This window comes from Mesocricetus auratus, unplaced genomic scaffold, assembly GCF_017639785.1.
Source record: "Mesocricetus auratus isolate SY011 unplaced genomic scaffold, BCM_Maur_2.0 Super-Scaffold_100006, whole genome shotgun sequence".
NCBI classification, from domain to species: domain Eukaryota; kingdom Metazoa; phylum Chordata; class Mammalia; order Rodentia; family Cricetidae; genus Mesocricetus; species Mesocricetus auratus.
The window spans coordinates 48,131,752-48,157,573 of record NW_024429190.1 but is presented as its reverse complement, the minus strand read 5'-3'; the positions used below and the strand labels follow the sequence as shown (position 1 = coordinate 48,157,573).

The 25,822-nt window shown below is 37.8% G+C and overlaps 1 protein-coding gene across 3 annotated transcripts; it reads right to left on the bottom strand.

Moving 5' to 3' along the window:
- Positions 1-10,108: 10,108 nt before the first annotated feature.
- Guf1 (GTP binding elongation factor GUF1) lies at positions 10,109-25,536 on the bottom strand. 3 transcript variants are annotated; one of them, XM_005074351.4, is made up of 17 exons: positions 25,319-25,534; positions 24,345-24,456; positions 24,027-24,175; positions 23,687-23,767; positions 22,636-22,713; positions 21,848-21,931; positions 20,472-20,536; positions 19,687-19,890; positions 17,943-18,082; positions 16,818-16,941; positions 16,081-16,213; positions 15,121-15,264; positions 14,464-14,597; positions 13,099-13,200; positions 12,364-12,483; positions 10,807-10,843; positions 10,109-10,259 (listed from the first exon to the last, which is right to left on the bottom strand). In XM_005074351.4, exons 1-17 carry the CDS (start codon positions 25,487-25,489, stop codon positions 10,122-10,124), a joined length of 2,016 nt encoding a protein of 671 aa, XP_005074408.2. In that variant the 5' UTR covers positions 25,490-25,534; the 3' UTR covers positions 10,109-10,121. The 3 variants fall into 3 exon arrangements, 2 of the variants coding, with proteins under 2 accessions (XP_005074408.2, XP_021085324.1); XM_021229665.2 differs by having other exon boundaries at positions 25,222-25,360; XR_005877771.1 differs by lacking the exons at positions 10,109-10,259; positions 10,807-10,843 and adding an exon at positions 14,237-14,368 and having other exon boundaries at positions 12,465-12,483; positions 25,319-25,536.
- Between the last annotated feature and the right edge of the window lie 286 nt (positions 25,537-25,822).

The following is a 25,822-nucleotide window of genomic DNA, read 5'->3' as shown; positions in this document are numbered from 1 at the left end:
GTATCTAATTTTGTTTCTGAAAGTGAAATAATATTCACTGGGAGATTTCATCAGTTAATGGTACCCATGACACTGCATTTGCTTCTAATTTGCCATTGTGTTGTTATGAAAATCGGGACTGGAGAGATGGCTCAGCAACAGAGAACAGTTGCTGCTCTCACAGAGGACCAGGGTTCAGTTCCCAGCACCCACTTGGAGGCACACAAACCCACTGTAGCTTAAGTTCCAAGGGATCTCTAATGCCCTCCTGTGGTCCTCGAGGGCATCGGGCACAGAAATGGTACAGAAGTACATTGAGTCAAAACATTAAGAAACTCACAAAATAATGAAGTCTTAGTTCCCCATTAACAGCCATATTTCTTGCATACAAAAGTAAGTCAATCTAAAGAAGAATATGTATCTGGAAGACACCGAGTCATGGGAATACAAAGGTGTTATACAAATTGCTGAAGCTAGGAAGCCCTATACAAAGGGGTTTCACATGATTCCAGAGCACTTAAATATTCTGGAACCTCTTCAGATTCTTAGCATTATGATCTGTCGTCTGACCTTCAAATTCGTGTTTTAAATAGCCTCCTGGGCACAACTCTCCGGCATAGAGTGTGGTGAGCTAAGGACTGTGACCTCCTTTCTCCGGCCCCCTATTGCCTCTGGCCTGTGCCAGGTGAGCTGGGGGAAGGGGGAGGGCCGGGAGCAGCTTCTGTGTCCTGCGAACTCTAGGAGTCCTCAGAGCAGCCACCAGCCCGGACGAGCCACGATCCTACAGCGACTGTTCCTCCAGGGCCGGGCCCATGGAGGAGCTCCAGGCAAGCTTTCCAGGACTTCTCCCGGTGTCGGCGGGCGTGGCATGGCATAAAGAATGGGGGCCACTCGAAGGCCAAGGTTGGCCCTTCGGGGCCCCTGCAGCCTGAGGTGGAGGATCTGCGCAGGAACCCTCGCCCATCGCTGGGAGCGAACCGCCCGATTGACAAGCCCTGGGACCTGGATGAACTGAGGCCTCATGGTCCTGGAGGAAGGTGAGCCGAGCCCCGCACGATAGCCGGAGGAAGGATTGGTCGTTGGGGCGCGGGTCCTCCTTCCATCCAAAAGAAACCTGAGCAAGACATCGCTTGCGGCCAGTTGGAAACGCTGGAGAAGATTTGCCCACCGCCTTAGAAGGCCTTGTATATAATATGAAAAAGCTGCTCTCAACCTTTTCCCCGACTCTTTTAGAGAAACCTTTGGCCAAATCTGGACATGTAGCTGTAGTGTTTGCCAATGCAGGGTAAAGTAGAGGTAGGACATCACATGTGTGTATCCAGTCGTCTCAGAAAAAATCGTAGGCGTGTCTTCCAGAAGTGACTTTGCAATGGAATTGTTTAAGCCACATCTAGAAAAGACCCCAGGAGCGACACTCGTCCTTGTTTGTTCAATAGGCCAGAGGACCCAGCGGGAGGAAGAGGTCCGGAGCCAGATTGGTTGTGTAAAGACGTCTTTTTTTGTGTGTGTGTTCTATTGTATATACATTTTATTCATTTCAACCCTCCCCCCCCGTGTGTGTGTGTGTGTGTGTGTGTGTGTGTGTGTGTGTGTGTGGGCGCGCGCGCGCGCGTGTGCGCATGCACAGTGTGATGTGTTTGACAATGCCAAGTATTTTTTTGGGAAAGATCTTTCTAGATACTCTAAAGTGCTTGACATATTTTATAAGTAGCATTAGTAGTAAAACAACACATTATGTAAATACGTTTTTGTTAGGATTCATTTGAAATATTGTTTGGGGAGAAATAGCCAAAGCCCTCCTGAGCGGACCACATTGTGTTTGTCTCCTGGTTTCCAGGGGAAGGAAATGTAGAGTTCTAAGTCATTGTGCTCCATGTTCGGAAAAGAAACCACTGTCCCATTTTGTTTGGCTTTGCTGTGTACATAGCATATGTAATTATATAAAAGACAAAGGAGTCCCATTTTCAACATCTGTCACTCTAGATGTTAGAGGTTGCCAATGTATGACAAAGTAGAGGTAGTAGAACAATATTTGGTACTTTTGTGTTGAAATTTTTCTTTTTGTGTTAAAATTTTTTAATGATTGCTCTTGTTACATGTGTGCTGTTTACTGGACTGCTCTGTACATAGTGGACAACAGTCCTTACTTGAAACACCTAGTCTGTCTAGATGTTTAGAAGTGCCCAACATATGTAAATGTAGAGGTAGTAAAGTATCACTTTGTAAATCTTTTTGCTAAAATTCACGAAACGCTGCCTTTGGGGTGGAATTATGAACCTCTCTGTGGGCAGTTCCATCTGTACTTGCACAGTGCTTTGGAGGAAGGGCTAGGGGGCAGCGAGGTCGTATACTAGTGTTTTCATATGGGACCTCTCAGATGCCATTTCTATATATTTGCTGTGTGTGTACTGTATATAATGGACAAATATGTCTAAAAATTTCAGCTTCTAGTCTCTAAATGTTAAAGAGCTTGCAGATATATGACAAAATAGTAAAATTAGCACATTGTGTACACTGTTAAAATTTATAGGAAAAATTGCTCTGTAAATGATTTGGGGATATGAATTTGTTCAGCAATTTCTAAGCATTGCATATGCCTGTATTTGTCTACTGGTTTGAAGGCAGAGAGAAGGGAGAAAAGAAGAAAGTGGGTCAAAGCCCAGATGGTTACATTTAGAAGATACCTCAAATAACCATTGCTTTACGTACAGTTTTATTTACTAGTGCAGTGTGAATAGCAGATAAGCTCTTACATGAAATATCTAGATATTTTTAAAGGGCTTAATACATTTAAAAATAGAAGTAGTAGAATAAAACTTTGTGTAAATAGGTTTTGAAAAACTGGAGATACTATGTTTAGAATTAGAATTGCTAACCCACCTCTGAGAGCAGTACCAGCTGTACTTGTTCAATGGATTGAGGAGGTGGGGGGGGGAGGAGAAACTGCAAAAAGATTCCATTAGTGTGCTAGATAGTTTTAGCTTACCCATCACCCCGTATATACATTTCATTTAGCCTTGCTACACTGTATATATTGTACATACTGGACAAAGGATTCCTAATTTTAGTTTGTAGGCATTAAAGGGGCTGCCAGTGTATGACAAAAGTAGAGTTAGTAAACTAGCCCATTTTGTATACTCTGTGTTAAAGTCATACAAAGTTGTCTTCTGAAAGGGATTGTGAAAGTCTTATCCAAGTGTTAGGTGCCTGTGTCATGTGATACAGGGTTGGTGGGAGACCAGAATGCTCTCAGCAGAAGACACTTGAGATCTACCCATTGCTACATGTGTGTGGTTTCAACACTACTCTGTATACAGGGGACACATTTCTGTCTTCATCTGAAACATCTAGACCTTTCTAGGTGTTTAGAAGTGCACAAAGTATGTTAAAGACAGATGTAGTAAATAATACATGTTGTAGATTATCCTGTTTACACTTGTGGTGAAATGCTGTCTTTTGGAAATGGAATGTTAAAATCATTTCTGAGCAATATAGACTTGTGCTGGTTTGGGAGGGAGAAAGAAAGAGTGTATGAAGGGCCTAATGCTAATGTAAGCTTTGGTAATGCAAGATTAGCCATTATCCTTTTGTCTGTGCATCTTATTTGTGCAATGTGTGCTGTATACAGAAGACAACAAGTCCAAATATACAGCACTTAGTGTACCTAAATGGTGAAAAGGTTGCCATTGTGACAGAGTAGAGTTAGTGAAAAGACGTGATTTTAAAGTTGTCTTAAAATTCATAGTGAAAACTCTTAAAACCTTTTAGGAAGTTAAATTGTTAATATTCCCCACAAAAAACCATAACAGTTATGTAAACTGGGTTGAGAGAGATGAGAGAGGTTCTAGACCAGAACATTGCTATTTATAGGTATGTGCAGTTTCTTTACTGCACTGCACTGTACGTATGCTGGGGAAAGAGAAGTGTTGTTGGAAACATCTAGTCTTTAGACTTTTAAGTGCATAATAGACTCGGTGTGGCAGATGGATCTTGTGAGTGCTAGGCCAACCAGGGATGCATAGACTTTGTCTCAAAACAGTAAGAAAATGTGCATAATGGACTGATAGTAAAGGCACTTGCCACCCAGCTGGTGACCTGTTTGTGCTCCATGATCTACATGATAAACGGAGAAAACTGATTCACAAATTGGAAAACTGATTCACAAATTGTCTTGTAGCCTCCATACAAGTACAGTGGCATGCATGTACCCACATGTACTAATTAATGTAAAAAATGCACACGGTAAATATAGAGGGTTAGCACTTTCTAAGGATTATTATTTCATAGGAATGGTTAGGGGGTTGTGTGGAATTGTTAGACTTTATCGTTGAGCAGATGCTGTTACCAGGTGGAGGTGGACAGGGGAAAGAAGAGTGCAGGGTAAGGCACTGTGCCCGGTGGTTGATTCCACCAGCCTAGCCATTGTTCCGGTGTGCGTTTCAGTTAGTGTGGAATGTTGCCAAGTATTAGAGGATAAGTCTCAGTGCCCAAAGGAAGGGCTGTCTTCTGGGGTGGCCTTTGTAATACTGGACTGGAGCTGTGCAGAGAAGAGGACAGATGAAGGAAGAGCTCCTTGCTAGGACCACCACATCTACAAGACAGTTACAGCTGTACCCAGGGATCCATATGTGCATATGGGAAGATACTTGTGTTTATTGTGTACAAAGTTCATCCCACAACAGCTGAACTTCATGGATGTCCTAAGGAGAGCGTATGGTTAAAAGTATAGCTTCATAGGCTGACAGAAAAGGTGCCTCTTGAACATAGACTTACTAAGCCATGTCTGGACAGTGTGAGTTAATTTATGTTGCTAGGTTGACTGGAGGGCAGAGAGATGTTCACAGGGCGAGATCTGCAGCGCTGTGCTGTGTTGAGATTGACATCCTGAGGACCCATGCCGTAGATGCATCTTCAGTGCTCCACAGGAATACATTTATTGAGCAGGAACACCTTCATATTTTAGTATACAGATCTGATGATAAACTTAGGAATGCTGTACTTACTTGGTCTGCTGCTTTGTGTTTCCCTGCAAGCTGAGCATTAAGGGAATGCAGAATCTTAATTGTAACTTCACCAGTACTTCTATCTAGAAGCCTGCTGCCATTTTTTGACTTCTATGAAATTTTTGTTGCCAAGGAAGATAGGATTACAGTTTTGTCTGGCAGGTTGAGATGGTGTAGTATATTCTTGGTTATCAAAATACTCATGTAGCGTGGAATTTTTAGTTGGCGAATATTCACAATGTGGGGGAAAGCTTGGTACCTACTGCATAATCTCAATTACCTAAATGTATGTACATTTGCAGCATCTAGAAGAACAAATCAAGTTGAACTGCTTGTGACTGGGAGACTGTTCTTAGCTCCTTGTGTGTTTTTTTTTGGGGGGGGGTTCAAGACAGGGTTTTTCTGTGGCTTTTGGAGGCTATCCTGGAACTCGCTTGGTAGTCCAGGTTGGTCTCGAACTCACAGAGATCCGCCTGCCTCTGCCTCCCGAGTGTTTTGTTTCCTGCAATGCACATACTACAAAATAAAAGCTTCTTTTAAAAGCTGAAAAAAAAAAGAATATTACAGACTACACTAAAATTAAGCTGAGTTCTAAATCCCTTAGGCTGTTCTGCCTCTGTTTACAGCGCCATTCGGACAGGTGCTCCACCATGTACCAGTTAGCCTTAATAGTGTTCTTTCTCTCTGTGTCACCCTCCTGCCCCATTCCTTCCACAATATACATTTTAGTCAGTGCAACGTTACCTTCTCACTGCTTGAACAAAATACCTGATAGAAACATGCTCAAAAGAGGTTCCTTATGTTCTTACCATATTTTAACTAATTCGTCAATAAGTAGCTTCGGTACTAATGATTCTGGCTGAATAGCATCACTGTGAAAAGATCATTAATTACTTCCATGCTCCAAAGAACTAAAAAGAATCTTAAACATTATAGTTCTGGTGTTGCCTAGTACAGCCATGTCCTCAAACCCCTCAGCACTTCTCAAGCCACTGTAGCTTCCTAACTCAGTGTGTGATACTATTAAAGATACTATTGACATTTCATGTAAAGCACAAATCTTTGAAGCAAGCATTCATTACTTGAACTCTGTCACCTGGGGGTATAAATGGCAATAGCTTACCCTCTATGATTGCATTGACTGCAAAAATATATATAACTCTGCACAGTGGCCAACCAATACCAATTTAATGTGACATTTTTTAGTCATACAACAATACACATTTTTGTGATATTAGAACCCAGGGAACTCTATTTAAGGCATATAACTCTAAATTAACACTGGGAAATGGTCTTGGGAGAGCAGTTAACCTTATTCTAAGAGAGTCTAGAAAGCATTTTCTACATATTACAAGTAAGGCTAATTGCTAAAAAGTTATGGGTTAAGGGGAAATAAACAGACCAAATCAAAAAAGCTCTGGTGTTACACTGTAGATATTGTATATTAGGGCACTTTTGATTTTCCTTTAGCAATAATGTTGGAACAGAATGTTTTAACAACCGTATTGCCTTAGTTTCAAATATACTGCCAGTTGTAAAAATACTGCTGTAGCAATTCCACTCATAGGCATATACCCAAAGGATGCACATTCATACCCCAAGGACATCTGTTCAAGTATGTTCATAACAGCATTATTTGTAACAGCCGGAACCTGGAAGCAACCTAGATGCTCCTCAACGAAAGAATGGATAAAGAAAATGTAGTACATTTACACAATGGAGTACTACTCAGCGGAAAAACAATGGAATCTTGAAATTCTCAGGCAAATGAATGGAACTAGAAGAAACTATCCTGAGTGAGGTAGCCCAGACACAGAAAAACAAACATGGTATGTACTCATAAGTGGATATTAGATATACAGCAAAAGATTACCAGCCTGTAATCCATAACCCCAGAGAAGCTAGGAAATAAGGAGGACCCTAAGAGAGACAGACATGGTCTCCCAGAGAAGGAGAAAGGGACAAGATCTCTTGAGCAAATTGGGAGCATGGGGAGAGAGGGGAAAGAGGTAGGAGAATGAGGGGGGAAGAAGGGGAGAGGGGAGGAGAGCATGAGGGATTGGGAGGATTGAGTCAAGGGAAGAATAAAGAAAAGTGCTACAAGCCCCAAGATCACACAGTAATTATACAGCTTTCAGATCATGAGGCAACTCAGAATTAAGGATTCTTCTGATGGATGAAGCCAGAACAAATCTGTACCTGGCATTATAATCTCATGAATGAATTGACTGTGTCTTACTGTAGATCCTTCCTGTAACTTATTCCTTTCTGTAACAAACTTGGTATTTACTTTCCACAGTTTATTTAGCACCATCCGATCCTTTACACATTTCTCCCATGTATTTAGTTTTACTGATTATACTCCTTGGCTGTGTGTAAATACATGTTCTCCATTAACAGGTCCTAGTTTACTGATTATATTCCTTAGCTATATATGAGACCTGTTTCTCACTATTATGTCTTTGTTCCCCTCTCCATTGTAATTGCAGAGATCTGTCTTCCTGCAATTACCTTTATTGACAGACATTTGGTCAGTGAAAAGGCCCAAACATAGCATCCTGTCTAAGACATTCCCAAATATCCAAGGGCATAGAATTACTACACATCCAAAGTTGTTGATTATAGCTACCTAAATGGATAGAAAAAATAAGCATGCCCTGGTTTTACCTCACTGGCAAATAGAGAAGTGTTAACCTAAACTAATCCTCCACTAAAAGATCTTCAAACTTCTTGCTATATTAACTCAAGATTTTAGCTCAGATATTTACTGTTTCCTTCCATTTCCCCTGAGAATATAAAGACAAAGGTAATCAGCCCATTTGCTCATCCTCGGGGAAAGGTAAACTTTCCTAAAGGCCTGTGCCACCACTGAGGCCAGAGCGCTGGAAGGCACCAGGTCTTATTTTTGTGCAAATTAAACTTTGACCTACAGCCCTAAGTAATTGATAGTAAAAGTTTCTCCTAGAAGTTCTAGTTTACTACTCTGTGTGTAAATCTTATCTGCCTTGCTGACCCTGAGAAACTAAAGCCTCACATTGTATTGTAAAAGGATTACTGTTGCAAATATATAGCTGTAACCCCAAGAACTGGGGAGATATGGAGGCAAAGAAACAGAAAAGAGTTAGAGATGAAAAGAAAGAAATGGAGAGACAAAGAAATGGTGAGAGACAGAAACTAAGAAACAGAACAGTAAGAGAGAAAGAGCCCAAGAGAAGAAAGAGCATGCAGAGGAGCTTTGTGAGTCCATTCCTTTTTCCTCAGATTTTAGTTCCTTCACTTATTTGTAGTTCCTTTTTTTTTGAAGTCTGAGCAAAAATTATAGAAGCTGGGCTTCTAGAGTTATCATAAGGAGACCAAGAAAAGAGATACCTTTATAGAGGGAGCCAATAGGTATAAAGAAAAATCTGGTATTAGGGAAATCTCCAGGGATCCACAACAATGTCTACAGCTAAGAATCTAAGCAACACTGGAGAGGCTACCTTAAATGCCCTGCCCCTATAATAAGATTGATGACTAACTTAAATGCCATCATAGAATGTTAATCCTGTAGATGATAGAAGGAGAAGCAGAGATCCACAGCTAAGCACTGAGACGAACTCCTGGAACCCAGATATAGAGAGGGAGAAGTGATGAGCAAAGGGATCAAGACTATCCTGGGGAAAACCACAGAAACAGCTGACCTGAGCACGCAGAATTTCAAGGACCCCAGCCTGGCAGCTAGGGAACCAACATAGGACTGAACTAGGACCCTTGAACGCCAGTTAGGAGACCTGTGAAGTCTATGAGGCCTTTGGTAGTGGATCAGTATTTAACCTGAGTGTACAAATGGACATTGGGAGCCCATTCTCCATAGAAGGGTACTCTCAGCCTAGACACACAGGGGAGGGCCTAGGCCCTGCCCCAAATGATGTGACAGACTTTGATGATCCCCCATGAAATACCTCATTCTTCCTGGGGAGTGGATGAGGGTGGGATGGGGAGTGGGTGGGGGCATGGGAAGACAGGAGGGAGAGGGAACTGGGGTTGGTATATAAATTAAGACTGCTCTTAATTTAAATAAAAACTTATTAAAATGAAATACTGCTGTAAGAATTTGGTATTTTATACCTACCAAATCTAGCTGGGAGATGTATGAGATGGTTCATGTAATAAACTAAGATTCATTTTAAAATTCTATTGAAAACGCTAAGATTCATCAATAACATTTTTACTACAAGACCTGTGCCATGCTTAAGACAAAAGACAGAAAATAAAATCCAACATGAAGATTTTTTTCTTGTAGTAATACTGTAATGTTGCTTTGCTGTGACTGAACATGAAACTAAACTCACTAGCTCTCATTTTAGGGATAGCATGTAGGCAATAATTGTACTAACAGGTGATACTAATACCAAATGCCCCTTGTTTGGCATGAATGTATTTTGAATGTCAGAAACAAGACAGGCCTTTACCCTAAGCTTATCTTAGATGTATAACAGGCCATTTAGTTTCAGAAATGCTTGATTAAATATATAAGCATGAAAAGCTAGAACAAATGTCTGCTGACATGTTCTTTCTTAATAACTGGTTTTTATATATAGCAGACAGTGTTTGAGCTAAAAATTGTGATAGCAGATGATTTTGTAAAGCTTTTAACTAAACTAGATAGAATCAGAGGTCCTTTTAGTATCTGGAAAAAAAAGAAAAACCCACGCATGTAGTGGACAAGTAGCACATGCCTGTCCCAACAATGGGAAGGCTAAGGCAGGAGGACTGCCACAAGTTGGAGGTCTACCTGGCCTTCCTGGGTTATCCAGGGCTACATAGCAAAATAATGTCTCAAAACACTAAAAACTTAAAAAAAAAGCATAACAAAAAATAAGTATAATGTATAATATACCCTCTTGGATGTGTAAAACATATTAACCTCTTAATTTTCCCAGCTACCTGTGGAGGTAGTAGTAACATAATCTCAATTTTATATTAAAGATGAAGAGTTCTAGTGAGTACTGTAACAGAAGAGTCTAGGCAACATGGTCTACCTCTTGTCTACCAGTAGGTCAGAGTTAAAGACCCTAGGGGTAATCACCATTTCATAGTTTTCATTCTGCTGGCAATATAAATTAGGCAAAAAAGATAAAACTCCCTGCTTTCCATGAATTATTTATTAGGCTGTGTTTTTAGTACTTTTATAAAAGCATCTTTTGGAATTTCAATGTTGCCAATCTTCCTCAGCTTTTTTTTCCCTTCTGTTTGTCTCTTCAAAAGTTTCATTTTTCGGGTAATGTCACCACCATACTGAAAAATAAGAAATCTAAATTGGTTCAAAGGAAATGATTATATAATTATACCAAGGAACACCATTGTGACCTCATCTCCCCTCGTCACAAATCAATGTTTTTGTTTATTTAGTATAGGCATATTATTTAGCTACACCCTAATACAGAGGCTCTCAATGGCAGACCTGGGTCCGAAACTTTCCCAGGCATTAAGAAGTAGCAGCATTTGCTTTCACAAGAATGGAGATTTTTACTAAAAATAAAAGCAATTCAAAAATCAGTGTAGAAAGTTGGATTCTAATTCCCACTATCTTCCAACTGTAAGGAGGAGTCACTACCATTATATATAAAATGATTGTAGTAACATAAAATTCTTTTATATGGCATTGTTTGAGAAAATGGTTAAAATAATGCTAATATGGTTAAGCAGAAATTTATTGTTTAAAATGAAACTTGGAAATGAAATACACGGTACATAAAAATTAAAATAGAAACAAATTTATAACCCCATTGATTTTAAACTCATTAAATATAACAAAGTAGAAAAAACATAGCTAGATACATACACATTTTGCCAAAACATTTTTTCTGTAGGCTTTCACACTGTAAAAGAAGAATTTTGTTTAGATTGAAAATTTATTAAACCGTCAAAAAATATTTGATTTCTATACACAATTCTCCTTTCTTTGTTTTTATTATTATTATTATTATTATTTTGCTTTTTTGTTTTTTCAAGACAGGGTTCCTCTGTATTTCTAGCTGTCCTGGAACTTGCTTTATAGTTCCCATCTAGCCTCAGACTTACAGAGATCTGCCTGCTGCCTGCCTCTGCCACCCAAGTGTTGGTATTAAAGGTATGTACAGCAGCACCACCCCAGTCCCAAATCTTCTTTTAATAAAATACTTTCAGGAAGTGTTCTTTAGACAAAATTGCTTTATATAATTAGCTTAAATGTTCTTGTATTTATTTTCATATAATAATTTAAGATGCCAAAAGTTCATTTTAATATCACCATATACTTTGGTAAGAAAGGTCCAGGTTTGTGGTATGCATAACTAGAAATATGAGCATTTGTGACCTTAATAAAAGAATTCCATTATTCCCATCTCAGCCTAGAAATACTCTGAAGGGCACCTTTTAAAAAAAATTAAGTCATCAAATTGCTGTCCTGACTGCAAATGGATAGAATGACTAGTAATGGGTTGGGTTTATTAATAAATGTAGATTTTACACAATCATTCTCAAGATAAACTACTGTTACTAAAGCCAACCAACAATTCTATAACTATTACTATGACACATCCAGATGAATATTTATTTTGAAAAGTATCTTTTTTTCTTAATATATTTTTAATACAATTTATGTGAAAATAACCTGTGCTAACTGCTCTATTTTTTTAGGAACACTGCCTAATTTCTGGATTTTCTTGAACACTGAAAAGTGAAACAAAACAGTGTGCAAAATGAAATTCTTTCCATAACGGGCATACATTTTTATAATCTATAAAAATATGGTGGTTATATCTCACCAGCACTGATGCATTAGGTTTAGGTTAAGCTAGAATTAAATAGCAATTCCCAACTTGTCATAACTGAAGACGTATTTCTAACTGCCAGGGTCTGAAGATCCCTAAAGGCTTGACAAGGGCAAGTGCTGCCAGAGACTAGACTTGCTACTACAGAATCTGACTTCACCCCCCCAAAGCCAGAGGCCTACAGAAAGTAACTGATTTTCCATATCTACTATAAACATGATCTAGAAAGCAAAACCTGACATGTTATTTGTAATCTTTCCTAATGTAGTACTACAGATAAAACATTTTATCATTGCCTTAAATTCTGTTCCTATCACTTACAATCTAGCTAAACAAATTATAAGTCATTGAGTGAAACCTTACAGAAATCCCTTAACCCGGAAATCCAATAATAATAGGCGGAAATTCTTTGAGCCTTCATAAACTGTATCAATTGTAAGCAGCAAAGAAATTGACATCAGTGCAAGGCCAGAGCACTCCATCATCTCATGCTCAACAATGATGTGGAGGCCAAGGTTAAGTTTGATCCTGTTTTCTGCATATACTATTTCTAAAGCCAGCCTCAAACAAAATGAATTTCAACTCACGTTTCTCTTGCAATTACTTTGCTTCCAACAGCAGCTTGGATTGCTATCTCAAACAGCTGTCTGGGAAGAGAATCCTTTAGACGCTCACATATTGTTTTGCCAACAGTGTATGCTTTGTCTCTGAGATGGGAAAAAAAAAAAAACAGCTATCCTAAATATATTTAAATTTTCTTTATAGTTCATGTACAGTAATTCACAGTAATAAAAGTAAAGTAAGTTTTAAGTGAATCAAATAGAACTCAACATTTTTTATTTAACAGCATTTTTCTGTAACTAGGTGTTAATATATATTGGGACTTACAATTGTATTGATTAAAAAAGATAAAAAGATAAAAAAATTGCATTGAAATGGCATAGAAACTAACAGTCTGCCAGTTTGTGAACACGTATACTTTACTTTTGATTATCATGAATGATTTTTAGAAATACGAAGATGTTTTTGTTCTCAATCCTAAAACCATCATTATAAAGTTAAAAAACATTTTTTTGTACATTAACACAGTACAGGAAAAGTTATTTCCATGATACCACTACTTTGGCTATGATAATTTTATATTCTATATTTATTACTAGGGAAACTACGACAAAAAAACAGAAGGAACATTTAGTGGTCTAAAATCTACTTTAATTATCTGTTAAAGAAATGTATCTGCTCCATTAAGAATTAAGAACCATCAAGTACAGGAAAAACACCCAAGGTGATCACAGTCAGTGATCTTTTTCTAGTCTACTTACTTATGTACCACAGTCACTAGCTCTTCCACGATGTTTCCATTCAGTAAAATATCCATTTTTACAAGTTCTGCAGTCTGGTAACCCGCATCTTCATAATCAAAACTAATGAGGACAAAACAATAATAAATATGTTTATACTCAACAAATTCCTTTTTCCTACAACATTCATTACCTGCCCTCACCTGAAGAAAACCCAAATTATTACCAGACATAAACTTTCACTTAATGCATGTATATCCATAGTAAAGAACCAAATGTATCAACTTTCATTTATGAAATTAGGGCCCTAAGTACAGGAACTATAAATCCCTAGGGAGAAGGAAAAGGACCTTCTTAGAGCAAACTTGGAAAATCAACCACTGAAAACTAATGCCAGCTCCTTTCTAATGTTGCTGCCAACAGCTGGTGGTCTTGGGCTAACAGAATTTTAGTGGGTCACTATTAGTTTTCTATTACCAGCAACAATATTGACAACAGAAACAAACATAAACAAAAATAAACATTTAGATACTTTAGATAGTACATAGATAATGCACTAATGAAATGCCATTAAGAAAGGACACTTGGATTTCCTACATAGATATGCAGTTTCGACATTCAAAGATTCTGTCAGGCCTGAACAAGCTAACATATGTGTAAGAGTACAAGTGGGCCTAATATATACCAAGGAGTTACAGCAAAGCTCAGCCAGTCACAAACAAGTCACTCATTAGCCACTATTTTCATCGATATGGTCAAAGCTAACAGTGCCAGTCAAAAAGTTTAATTCCTAACACTGTTGCAATAAAACAGACTGCCAGAAAGCAATATAAAAGGTTTCCTGTTTATTTAACATTCAACCCTTGTACTTTTATTTGCCTGGGTGTCAAGCACGCCCTTAAAAAAAATACGGCTTTTTTTTTTATTACATAGATGACATATTCCTGGGAAGATCTAGCTCTTGACTACATCATTGGTAAGTACAGTGCACATTTAGCAGTTTTCATACTCAGTGTTTACATTCATTTTCCAAATATAAGTAGATGCTCCAGGGACCAAAAAACATACACATATATTTTAAGTGTCACTCAGTCACAGATGTTTGAAATTATGTCCAACTCTTAAGACAAAGGAATATAAAACTCTAGAGGCTGCTTACTTTTTCAGAGATTGTGAGGAATCAAAAGAATTTTTCCTCTTATAAGTAAATGTCAAGTACTCTATAATATCTATAATGTTCCAAGCTTCTTAACCACGTAATTCTCAACTGTCTTCAAGAGAGCAGAAATTACTAAGGATAGAAGAGTGAAGTCTTATTATCAACATTTTCAAAAGCTTCCTTGAGATGTTTGTGATTACTTTATCTTCTCACCATTATTTTCTTACCTTGCATATCCAGAAGATAGAGACTTCAAAGAATCATAAAAATCTACCACAATTTCATTCAAAGGGAAGAGATATTTAAGCATAACTCTATTTTCATCAATAAAAATCATATTTTCCTGAGTTGCTCTTCGTGTCTAAGGAAAGAAAAATGTTCAAAAATAATCCACGCAAATACTGATACAAATAGATAAGTCATTTTTAACTTCCAAATGACAATTTCTATAAGCAAAAGTAAACAGAATGAAGTAATATTATTTAATGGTCTACCAAAAATTTACAAGCAAGATTTTAATAGAGGAACAAAATTACTTTTAAACCAAAGCTTTTAATCTATGTTGTAAAAGTTTTATTTTCAAAAACATACAATATTCACTTTCAAGTACACAAAGAGACTAAATCATATTGGAAGTCCCTTCGGGATAAGTATGTAGCTTTTTCATTCCTCTGACTACAATACTAGGCTAATACCGACAATCAGACTCAAAGCTAGTATGCAAAATCAAGACAGTGGATCAGTACTGATTCTGGATATAGAACCATGAAACAAGAAATAGTTATTTAGCTATTTAAGTCAATTTCTCAGCAGATGGAGTCCTATGAAATACAAGCTTAGGTAGGCACTGCTCCCGAGGACTGAAACCCACTTGGTGTGTCTACCTGGCACAGTGCCATTATTTTTCCAGTGTATTCAGTTGGTGTGACAACAGTGCCCAAAACAACTGGTTCCAAATATTCTGTTACTTTTGACTTATCAGGGAACTGTGCAGGGTTGATGATTGTTATTTCTTTTTCCTTATATTCCTAAAAATAAGAAAAAGGAATAGTTTTTAAAAATGAACACTGACATGTTTCTTAAAGATTTGCTCTTATCAGATAGTACATTTTGAACATAGTTATTGAACTTACTATAATTAACAAAGCAGCAGCAATAACAAATAAAACCACTAAAGATTAGACTATTACATAATACAACTTTTCTTTTAGGAAACATAAAATCCTTTCAATTATCACCTTTTAACATTATTAGTAATATTCATATTAAATATATTAACGTATTTTGGTTATTAAAATTTACAAAACACACTTCACGAACCATCTAGAAATGTGACAAAATGCTACATTTTAACCTGAAGTTTCAGCTACTATAACTAGTGTATAAAATTGGTTTATTTGTGCTCAAGGTAGCAGTGGTTTAAATAGACAGATTGCCACTTAAATGGAATATAGTACTGTTTCAATCAATAACTTAAAACATAAAAATATCCCACAAGAATGAAGGTTTTTGTTTTTATAACATCAATTATTTATGACCAAAATTATCTTTAATATTTTGTGCTGAATTTATAATAGCCTTCTCATTACTAATTCTTTTTATTATTAGTACCAGACTAATTTTGGAAATGAAGGCATCAAGCTAAGAAAAATAATACATGAATTAGTTTTAAAAAGGTAATAAGGTAAGAAATTTGTATTACTACTAACCAATAATAAATTATTTTTAATAGAGATTCACTTACCAATAACTAAAACTTTTCTCTTGCATTTGGTATATGGATGCACACTTCTTTACTAAATTTTCCTTTTCAGGCTGATACAAACTAGAGGTAAATACGGTACCTTTATCAATTTTGCAGATGACAGAACAGCTTTGTATGGAACAGTGGGGGTCGTCAAAATAACAGAAGCATTATACTCTTGCTCTAGTCGTTGGTTGAAAACTTCCATGTGCAAAAGTCCCAGAAATCCCAACCTGGAGAAAAGGGGGAAAACACCAAAAACCCTCCACTGGCTTGTTTTCTGTTGGAAAGGGTAGAAATCAACTTTTCCCAGTGCATCTCTTATATATCATTTTATAAAAATGAGACCCCAATTTTCTACTATTTTAAATCACTATAAAAATTGTCCACAAAACATGAATCCACTTGAGGAAGGATCAGACACGGAGAATTTTACATATTTTACTCATATGAACTGATCTGATCTTCAGGGCCTGGGAAGATGGCTATGTGGTTTTGTGCTCACTGTGCAAACATAAGGACCCAAACTGGATCCCCAACATGCACACAAGAAAGGCAGAAGCTGCAGAATGCACCCGTGACCCCAGTGCTGGGAGCAGACAGCAAAGTGCCAGGGGACTTCCAGGATCAGTGACCGACAGTGTCTCAAAAAATAAAGTGGAGACTGAGGTTGATCTCAGGCCCTCGAGCATGAGCGTCTGGTTATGCACACTGCATGTATGTGTACACATACACACGAAGAATATAATAAGAAATGTAAACTGATCCTCAGAAATGTTCATGGGCAACCCATCCAATTAGAACTTATTTCCCCATAAATACGTGAATTTACTTTACCTCCAGCCAGCACCCAAGGCCAGACTACTATCCCGATGCACTGTCACACTGGAGTCATTTAAGGTCAGTTTCTCAATAGCACTCTTCAGGTTATTATATTCAGACTGGTCTACAGGGTACACTCCTGGGAACACAAACATGATATGAAGTGCTGCCAAATTCAAAATTAACCATTTGGCATTTATATTACTTTTATTTAGGAAATTAGTTGCAAGTTATCTTGGAATCCATTAGCTTTAATAAACATAAAATTGTGTTAACATGCCAAACAGTGGTTTTATGCTTTTGGAGAAATACAAAAAGAAAAAAAATGTAAACAACCAAGGGATTAAGCCTACAAACAATTAGGCAAATTATATTCATTTCAAAAATCAAAAGCATACGATGGTCAACCACTGTGAGAGAAAATATCAGTAGGTGGTACACTGGACTTCGCTTCTAGACAGGTTACTAAGATATGAATTTGGTTTTAAAATACTTGATACTTAAATCATGGGAGCTACTACTGATTACTCAGATTCTCTTCATCTCCTGCTTATGATAGCTACACTTTACAAAGTCTCTGAAATCCAAACGACTGCTTCTGCCTAAGCACAGCAGTAACAAACTTCATGATCTCTGAAGAGAAGGGAGCATGAGGAGAGACCAAGGGCTAAACACCCAAGGTAGACTTCGCAAATGACCCTCAATTAGGTCTTCATTATCTAAATGTCTGCGATGTTCACAGTCTAACAAAATGAAGAGAACTCCACTAAGAGGCGGGATTAATTAACTCTACTGAGAATTGTAATTAAAATATCCTAAGTAGAAAAACAAATCCAAATATAATCAACTAACTTCTCAGAGTAACAAGAAAATTCATGTTACTAAGATCACCTACATATTCACTTATTTCTTAAGAAATCCAAAATGATCTCTCATATAAAGTGTCACCATGTAAACAAAGCTATAAATTGATACATAGAGATAGCACATATATACACACAGACAAAATATTATCATATATAAATCACAAAAATCTTTAAGAATGTTTACTGTCTTCTAGTACATGTTCTTTCACCACAGTAACAAACTTTTAATTAAAAAATATTTTGGCCTTTGGTGTTGAATTTGTGAGCTCCTCACCTGCAAATACCATTGGTTTCGCTGATTTAAACCCAGGCAAGGGCTCCACTGGATGATTATGTAAATATAATGTATCTCCTATTTGTGCTTCAGTGACATCTTTCATCCCAGCAATCAGAAAGCCCACCTGTCCTGCATATCTAAATGAAATTAGCATATGCAAATATTTACTGCTTTTCTTTGTAGGTGCATCCTCACAAGTTCTGCCTTCCTAGGAATCTGTCACATACCTTCCAAACAAGTGTCACACACCAATTATCTACCTCTGAAGCTCATCAGAAAAACAATACTGTGTCTTACGCATTGCCCTAAATTCCTGCACATGCTAAAACCAGTCTTTGTGGTTCTGCCCACCTTTCACAAATTAAACACCAAGTTCTAACATCTACTGTAACTCTAACATCACTGTAGAAAAACTCAGGAGACTGTCATGTCTATTATTATGTTATAATGGTTCATTAACAAGAGACAAAAGATGAAGTGATGGGGGATGTCCTTCTGTATGCTGTGAATATGTTTCTCTTATTGGTTGATGAATAAAGCTATTTCGGCCAATGGACAGGCAGGATTTAGCCAGGTGGAAAATCCAAACAGGGATAGATAAAGGTAGTAGGCAGAGTCAGGGAGATACCATGTAGTCACAAGGGAGATAGGATGCCTGGGCCAAGACCATGTAGGCAATACAGATTAATAGAAATGGGCTAATAATTGAGAGCTAGCCAATAAGAAGCCTGAGCCATAAGCCAAACATAGGCTTATAATTATTATAAGCCTCTGCATGTTTACTCAGGATTAAAGGGATGTAGCATTGGGAGGAACAGAAGCTTTTGTCCACAATGAATTTTTAACCAAACAGAAAAAATTAAACATGAAACAGTCTATTACATATCTGACTTTCACATGAAAAGAGCAGATCTCAAGTGTTCAGTTTTAGGCTTAAAAACAAAAAAATACATAGTAGCATACTCATTTACATGTAGATTGCAGCAGAGAAGCCTCTGATGAAGAGACAGTGAAGTTCAATGCATATATTACATATACACATTCTACAATACACATATTACAATACATGACTTTACTTCACAAATGCATCACTAAAATGAAAATGGACTGATTTGAAATGTGTCATGACTCACATAAGGTTTTTCAGATACAGCATGGAACTGTGCAATGATCCATGCACTCACACATTTGACACTTCAGTTTTCAGAGACAACCTGAGAAGCAAAACTATGTGCCTAATGTCATGTCTTTTCAATATCAGAGTAGCCACTCAGCAGCTGTTCCACGGCTAATTCAGATCTTATTTTCTAGTGCTTACAAAATTTTTAATCCCACTCCCCTATAAATTTTAATTAATCTAGATTTAACCTTGAATTCCACAGTGAAGAAAGGAATGGTCAGTTTCTGTAGCACCTTATATTACAAACATATCACAATTAAATAGTTGTGATGAGATTAAATGTAAATGTAAAAGGAATGAATTGAAGCAGCATCAAATGCAGTAACATAGGAACCAAACCTACACTAGATCACTAAGTTATTTCTATTAATTAATAAAACCTAATCATTTTTATACCCATAAAAACTGCCTACTACAAACACATGAAGCCCTATTACCGAGTGTCTGGATGTATATTTTCACTCTATCATCATCTGTTTAATGCTACATTATAACCATTCTTAGCACACTGGGAGAAACCCATATTTAAACTAATTGTACATGCTAAAACAGGTTACTTACAATTTACAAGTTGGCTGCTCATTAGGATTCAAAATGCCTACTTCATTAACTTCATATGTCTTCTTAGTGTATGCAGATACAATTTTATCTCCTTTGGAAACCACTCCATCAAACAGTGCTATGTTGGCTATGACACCTCTATACTGGTCAAAGGTAGAATCAAATACCAATGCTCTCAGTGGGTTTTCACGATGTACATTTGGACTAATATAAAAGATAAATTTATGTATATATAAGAAAATGTCAAAAAACAATGAAAGAAAAGAAAATGCCTATTTTCAACTTAGGAAGAATGTTTAATTATTTTCATTTTTCAAAGATACTCAGTGACCAAAGCAAAAAGGCCTTTCTAAAAATATTTGATTTAATTCAACCACCAGTTTTAAATTTTGAAATTATTATTTCAAAATGATATATATTTAAAATAATACTTTTTGGTATACATTCAAAAATATATATTTGAAAATATAGACATATAGTCATTAAATAGCAAAGACCAATTACCAATGTACTGAAGTCCCTATACTACAATTATCAGAGACTGTCATTATCCTTGCTTTCTTTTCTGCTTTACTATATTGAACTTGCTTTCTTCCTACATAACTAAAAGCAAAAATTTATTCTACACTCCAACAAGATCACTTTAAATATTTACTACCTTAAAATCACAGAGTAAGTTGGTGGCCTATTAATCTAAACTATTAAATTATAAATGCCTATAAATTATTGAACTCTAAATTTAAACTAGTAGACATGTGTGAATAGCATAATAACAAATCACTTACGGAGGTATTCTTTCAATGACTGCCTGAAGAACACTGTCAACGTTTGTCCCAAGTTTCGCAGAAATCTGAAACCACATAGAAACAAAAGCAGTGAGATTTAAGGCTGCACTCATCCTTTCGGGACCTTGTCATTTATGATTGGGAGGAAGAATCCTTTTATTCATTTGTTTGAGCACAGAAAAAGGAAAAGGAAACAGATTTGATTTCATTATTTGGTGTTACTGACCCTATGGTTTCAGGATTAAAGTACAAGAACATTCTTAGTATATTCAGAAAGCTATAGAATGAGAATTAATAGAAAAAATTTGATGATTAAAAACTGTCTTTTAAATCAAGTGCATCACTTTAACCAATACCTATCAAGTCGAAAAATATCTGCTCTTCAAAAACAAAATTACTACATAGACAAATAACTTACAAGAAGTAATGCTAAGGGCAAGAGAGATTGTTCAGATTTGAGAACACTTGCTGCCTCATAGAATATACCAGTTACTTTCCAGCACCCACAGCAGGGGGCTCACAACTCCTGTACCTCCACTTACAGGAAATCCAGCTCCCAATTCTGGCCTCTTAGGGCTCCTGTACATGGTGCACAGTCTTGTGTTTGCGCAAACATGTACACATAACTGAAATTAAGTAAATGGATACTTAAAAAAAAAAGGATTAATGCCACATTGAGTTTGAAAGGCTGTTTCAGTCCTGACACACTAAATCTGTGATCTTGGGAAAGTGATAAAATCTTTAAGTCACAGTTCATTTAAAAATAATGTAGCAACAATCGATATATTCTCACAATACAAAGGGAGTTTTCTCACCTGAATATAATGGAATCATAAAGAACACTGTAAAACTACAAAAACATAGTAAGAGTGTGAGGTAATCAAACACCATGACATTTCAGTTAGGTCAATCACCTCAGATTTTTCTAGGGATAATCAATAGTTGTGCTGGTTAGTTTCACGTCTTCTTGACACAGACTAGAGTCATTTGAGAGATGAGAACCTCAACTGAGAAAATGCCTCCATAAGATCAGGCTGTAGGCAAGCAAGTCTGGATGGCATTTTCTAAATTAGTGATTGATGGGGGAGGGCTCAGCCCATTGTGGGTGGTGCCATACCTGGACTGGTGGTCCAGATTCTATAAGAAAGCAGGCTGAGTGAGATGGGGGTGGGGTGGGGAAGCCAGTAAGCAGTGCCCCTCCATGGCCTCTGCACCAGCTCCTGCCTGCAGGTTGTTATCCTGACTTCCTTCAATGATGGCCCACAATGTGGAAGTGTAAACAAATGAACCCTGTCCTCCTCGAGTTGTCTTGGTCATGATGTTTCATCACGGCAATAGAATAACTAACACAATCATCTTTTTAAAAAGGCATTTACCTTAATACATTCATCACTAGGGATATCAAACACTTTTTCAATCTGTTTTTCAACCCTTTCAGGATCAGCATTCTTCAGATCTATCTATAAACAAAATTATTAAATGAGCATAGTAAAAATAAAATTAGTTCATATTAATAATATTTGGAGAGCAATAAAGCCTACTGTGAGTTAACCTAACTGACCTCTTCATAAATTTTTTTTAAAAAAATTTAAAATAATCCATATATTATTAACAAGCATGACTACTAAAAACAAAATTCAAGCAACAAAACAGACAAAAAAATCTAAGCAGGACAGAGTATATCAATTAGTAGTAGGAGAACATGTATTTAACATGAAGTCAGATTCAAGCTGTTTTACCTATGTGCAGCCCTATTTTACATTTAGCATCAATATGGAGAAATTAACTTACTGTAGTCTGAACTTTTAAATTAGGGTTCTTAACTCTACAATACTGGGTAGATTTATATGGATAGAGTTAGCATTGACCTGTCTCATGAAATGCACTGATTCTTAGCTCTCCAAAGCAGCTTTGTTTGGTCTGTCATGCACCTCTTTCCTATAGAAACAGTCTTTTCTCAGCACATGCAATTCAGATGAACCTTTTCAATTCTCTGAAAGGAATATTTGATCTGCAATTCTATCATAAGAAATTCAGAGGTCAATCCCACTGATAGTAATTACACATCCCTCACATTAGCAAAAAAAATCATACTACACCATTAAACACTAGATATATTTAGAAGGTAAAATAATTAATGACATTGGTGTCTCATTTCAATTACCTTGTTTATAACTGGAATTACTGTCAACTGTGCTTCAAAGGCAAGAAAGAAATTTGCTACAGTTTGAGCTTGAATACCCTGGAAGCAAGACAAGAGAGACACTAAATATAATTCCACACCATCCCTAGATCATCATCAATAATGCTAATAAAATGATATAATATGCCATCTGTCAGAACACGGCCCAAAAATGGCACATGGTGAACAATGCCTCGGGAAACTGTGGGAACGGCTGCAGGAAACGATCAGATGGTCTTTACCACAAAGTGTATTTTGTTTCCTGGATTGTTCTTGGACGTGATTTCATACTTCCTCTGTTAAACATTTGCATTCACTTTAGAAGACACGTTTACTCTTGCTGGATTAGAAATAGGACATTGTTCAGTGTTTTGCTGATTTCTACCGCATATTTTCAGGAGCAGGTGTTCCTTGCCCTCCTGTAACCTTGCTATAAAGGAGCTAGTTCTCCAGAATGAATTTAGTCAGTAGTCTTAGCTCTGTTGGCACCACTCGTTTCAGTGCCAGGTCATGACTTATCTGCAAGGTGGACAAACACCGACACCATCAACCAGCCAGGGCCAGAGCCATGCCCATGACCTGAGACCCTCTGTTCTTCCTCACTCGTGTTTCCTGAACAGTGAGTAGCTTTGCCTCCCACGCCCCGCCTTGCTACAAGCCAAGAGCAATGAGGTCATATGAATCATGGACTACAACCTTCAAAACTATCAGCCAAAATAAACTCGCCTTTACGGTTATTTCATAGATTTCAACATAGTGACAGAAATCTGAATCTCATCACCTCCTGTTTTTCCAAATCATTTATGTTTCAGGGTTCAAAACCAAGATTATCACTGGTAAAGACATAGGCAACTAAGCAGGGTGAGTCAGCACCTCGAGTTAGCAAAATTAAAGTACACGGCTTAGAATGAGTAATATAACAAGTCTCTTGTTCCAGTGCAAAAGTTCTATTTCCAAAATGAATTTTATAAGGAGAATTTTATAAAACAACCAATTAGTTATGTCACATCATCTATCATAAAAAAAATCTTACCTCGTTTGCATCGACCACCAGTAAAACACCTTGGCAAGCAGAAAGTGACCTGGACACTTCATAACTAAAATCAACATGGCCCTAAAAAAACAAATATTAACACCTTTAAATATCAGATACATTTTTAAAGGAACAGATATCATTGCTAATTTACTGATATGACAAAAACTTCGAAAATGTGGGGGATTTCTGAAAACATTTGAAAGGAGTTATACTATCAAAAAATGAGAAAACACACCAAGAGTAAAATACAAAATTCTGCCCCTAAATGAAAGAATGCTGTTTATGTTATCAACAGGACTAACTTTAACAATCTTTACAAAGTCAATATGAAACTTACTGGTGTGTCGATGAGGTTTAGAAGGTACTGCTTTCCTTCAAAACTGTAGAACAAAGTTGCTGTCTGTGCTTTCACGGTGATGCCTCTTTCTCGTTCCACTTGTAATTTATCAAGAACCTGCTGATTTTTTTTTGTCTTATCAATTGTCCCTAGAAACACCAGAAGCATTTACTGATTTCTCTGGGATTCAAAACAAAAACTTAAGCCTAATTAACAGAAAACATTAACGATATAATACCAAAATGTAAGACATCATGGTAAAGCTAAATTCCCAATTACTTGAGGTACTCACAAGCATACGACATAAAATGAAGATACCTGTTAGTTCGAGGAGCCTGTCAGCTAAAGTGCTTTTGCCATGATCTACATGTGCTATGATACTGAAATTTCTAATATCTTCAACAGGAAATTTAGACATGTCAGGTTTCTCCTAAAAAGGGAAGGGAATATCACACTTAGAGGTATAAATTTTGCATGAAACAAATTGTAAATTCAAAGAAAAATTCTTTTAAACTTAACTTTACCTCATTTTTCCTACAATAAAGTTACATGAGTGAGTCTACACGAAGAACAAATTACAAGCGACTCACCAAACAAATCGATTTCATAAGCAAGCTGCTATTGTGTATTTAGCCAATAGCAAATTTATTTTCATTAATGGAGAATGCAAGACAAGAGTATGAGAAATACCTTACGAAGCAAAAAGAAAGCCCTTAGAAAATCTTTAACATGGTAAGACACACCACAATCTGCTGGAAATCGGTATTCAAGGGAAAAAGGGGAGTGTGTGCACTTGTTAGGCATTTTGCCGCAGCTGATATTTCCTCATCAGGAAACAAGATGAAACTGTAATGACTGTAACATTTACTTTAGCTTCTTTTAGTTACTCAATACAGGCAGATAAAGGTATAGAGGAATTCTTCAAACAAAACTGCAATAGCAGCACTGTGGTCTCTTTTGTCCCATCGCCATCACTTTCAAAAACCCCGAATTCCGACGACCACAAGTCCATTTTTTTCTAACCACAAAGAGGCTACCTTCTGGAGCCACATCCTCGCACGGGGCTAAAACGCCCCATGCTTTTGCGTCCCACAAACCTCCAAGTCTGATTATTATTCTACTCAGTGACGAAGCTGCAGAATCGGATACAAGGCAAGCAAGTTGCCCAAGAAAAAACCTAAAAAGACCACCCTACCCCTAAGCCAGGCTAGCGAGCAGCCAGGGTCACAGGGCTCGCCCTCCCTCGGTGCACGCGCGGAAGCCCAGCGCCTTCCCGGGCCTGAGCCTGTCACCTTGAGCTCGGCGGTGCCGAAGGGCCTGCGGGTGGCCGCGGCTTCCGAGGCAGCCACGTGCCGGGAGCAGGGAGGCAGCAAGCGCGCGGCCCCGGCGGCCCATGGCGCCAGAGCCCGCCCCGCGAGCGTCCACATGCCCTGGCGGCTCAGGACCAAGCACCGGGACGGCATCCCATCCCAGGCCCCGGGTTCCAGCGTGAGCCAGGGCTGACGCAAACAAGACGCGCTGCGTGCCGGTCGCGCCGCTTATGACGTCAGCTCGCCTCCGCAGGGGTCGAAAGGTCAGCGGTCGGAACGCGTGGAGACCGTGGCTCACCTCAATCACTCTGTCTAGTTGTGTCCTCTGTGGCGCTCGCCCCGCAGCTCGATGCAAGCTCAGGTGCCGTCAGTGCCGGCACTGGCTCAGGCGAGTTCGGTAGGAGAGAGGCCCCTAGGCCCACTCCCAGCGAGCAGCGGGTCCCCACAGGGTCAGGGAGTCCACAGGTCTCCCTGTGGAGGGCAGTG

Coding starts and splice junctions, on each gene's coding strand:
- Guf1 (XM_005074351.4), bottom strand. CDS start 25,489: ATGCCGTCCCGGTGCTTGGTCCTGAGCCGCCAGGGCATGTGGACGCTC. Junction 24,457..25,318: donor TCGGCACCGCCGAGCTCAAG/GTGACAGGCTCA, acceptor TTCCCTTTTTAG/GAGAAACCTGACATGTCTAA. Junction 23,768..24,026: donor TAAACCTCATCGACACACCA/GTAAGTTTCATA, acceptor TTGTTTTTTTAG/GGCCATGTTGATTTTAGTTA.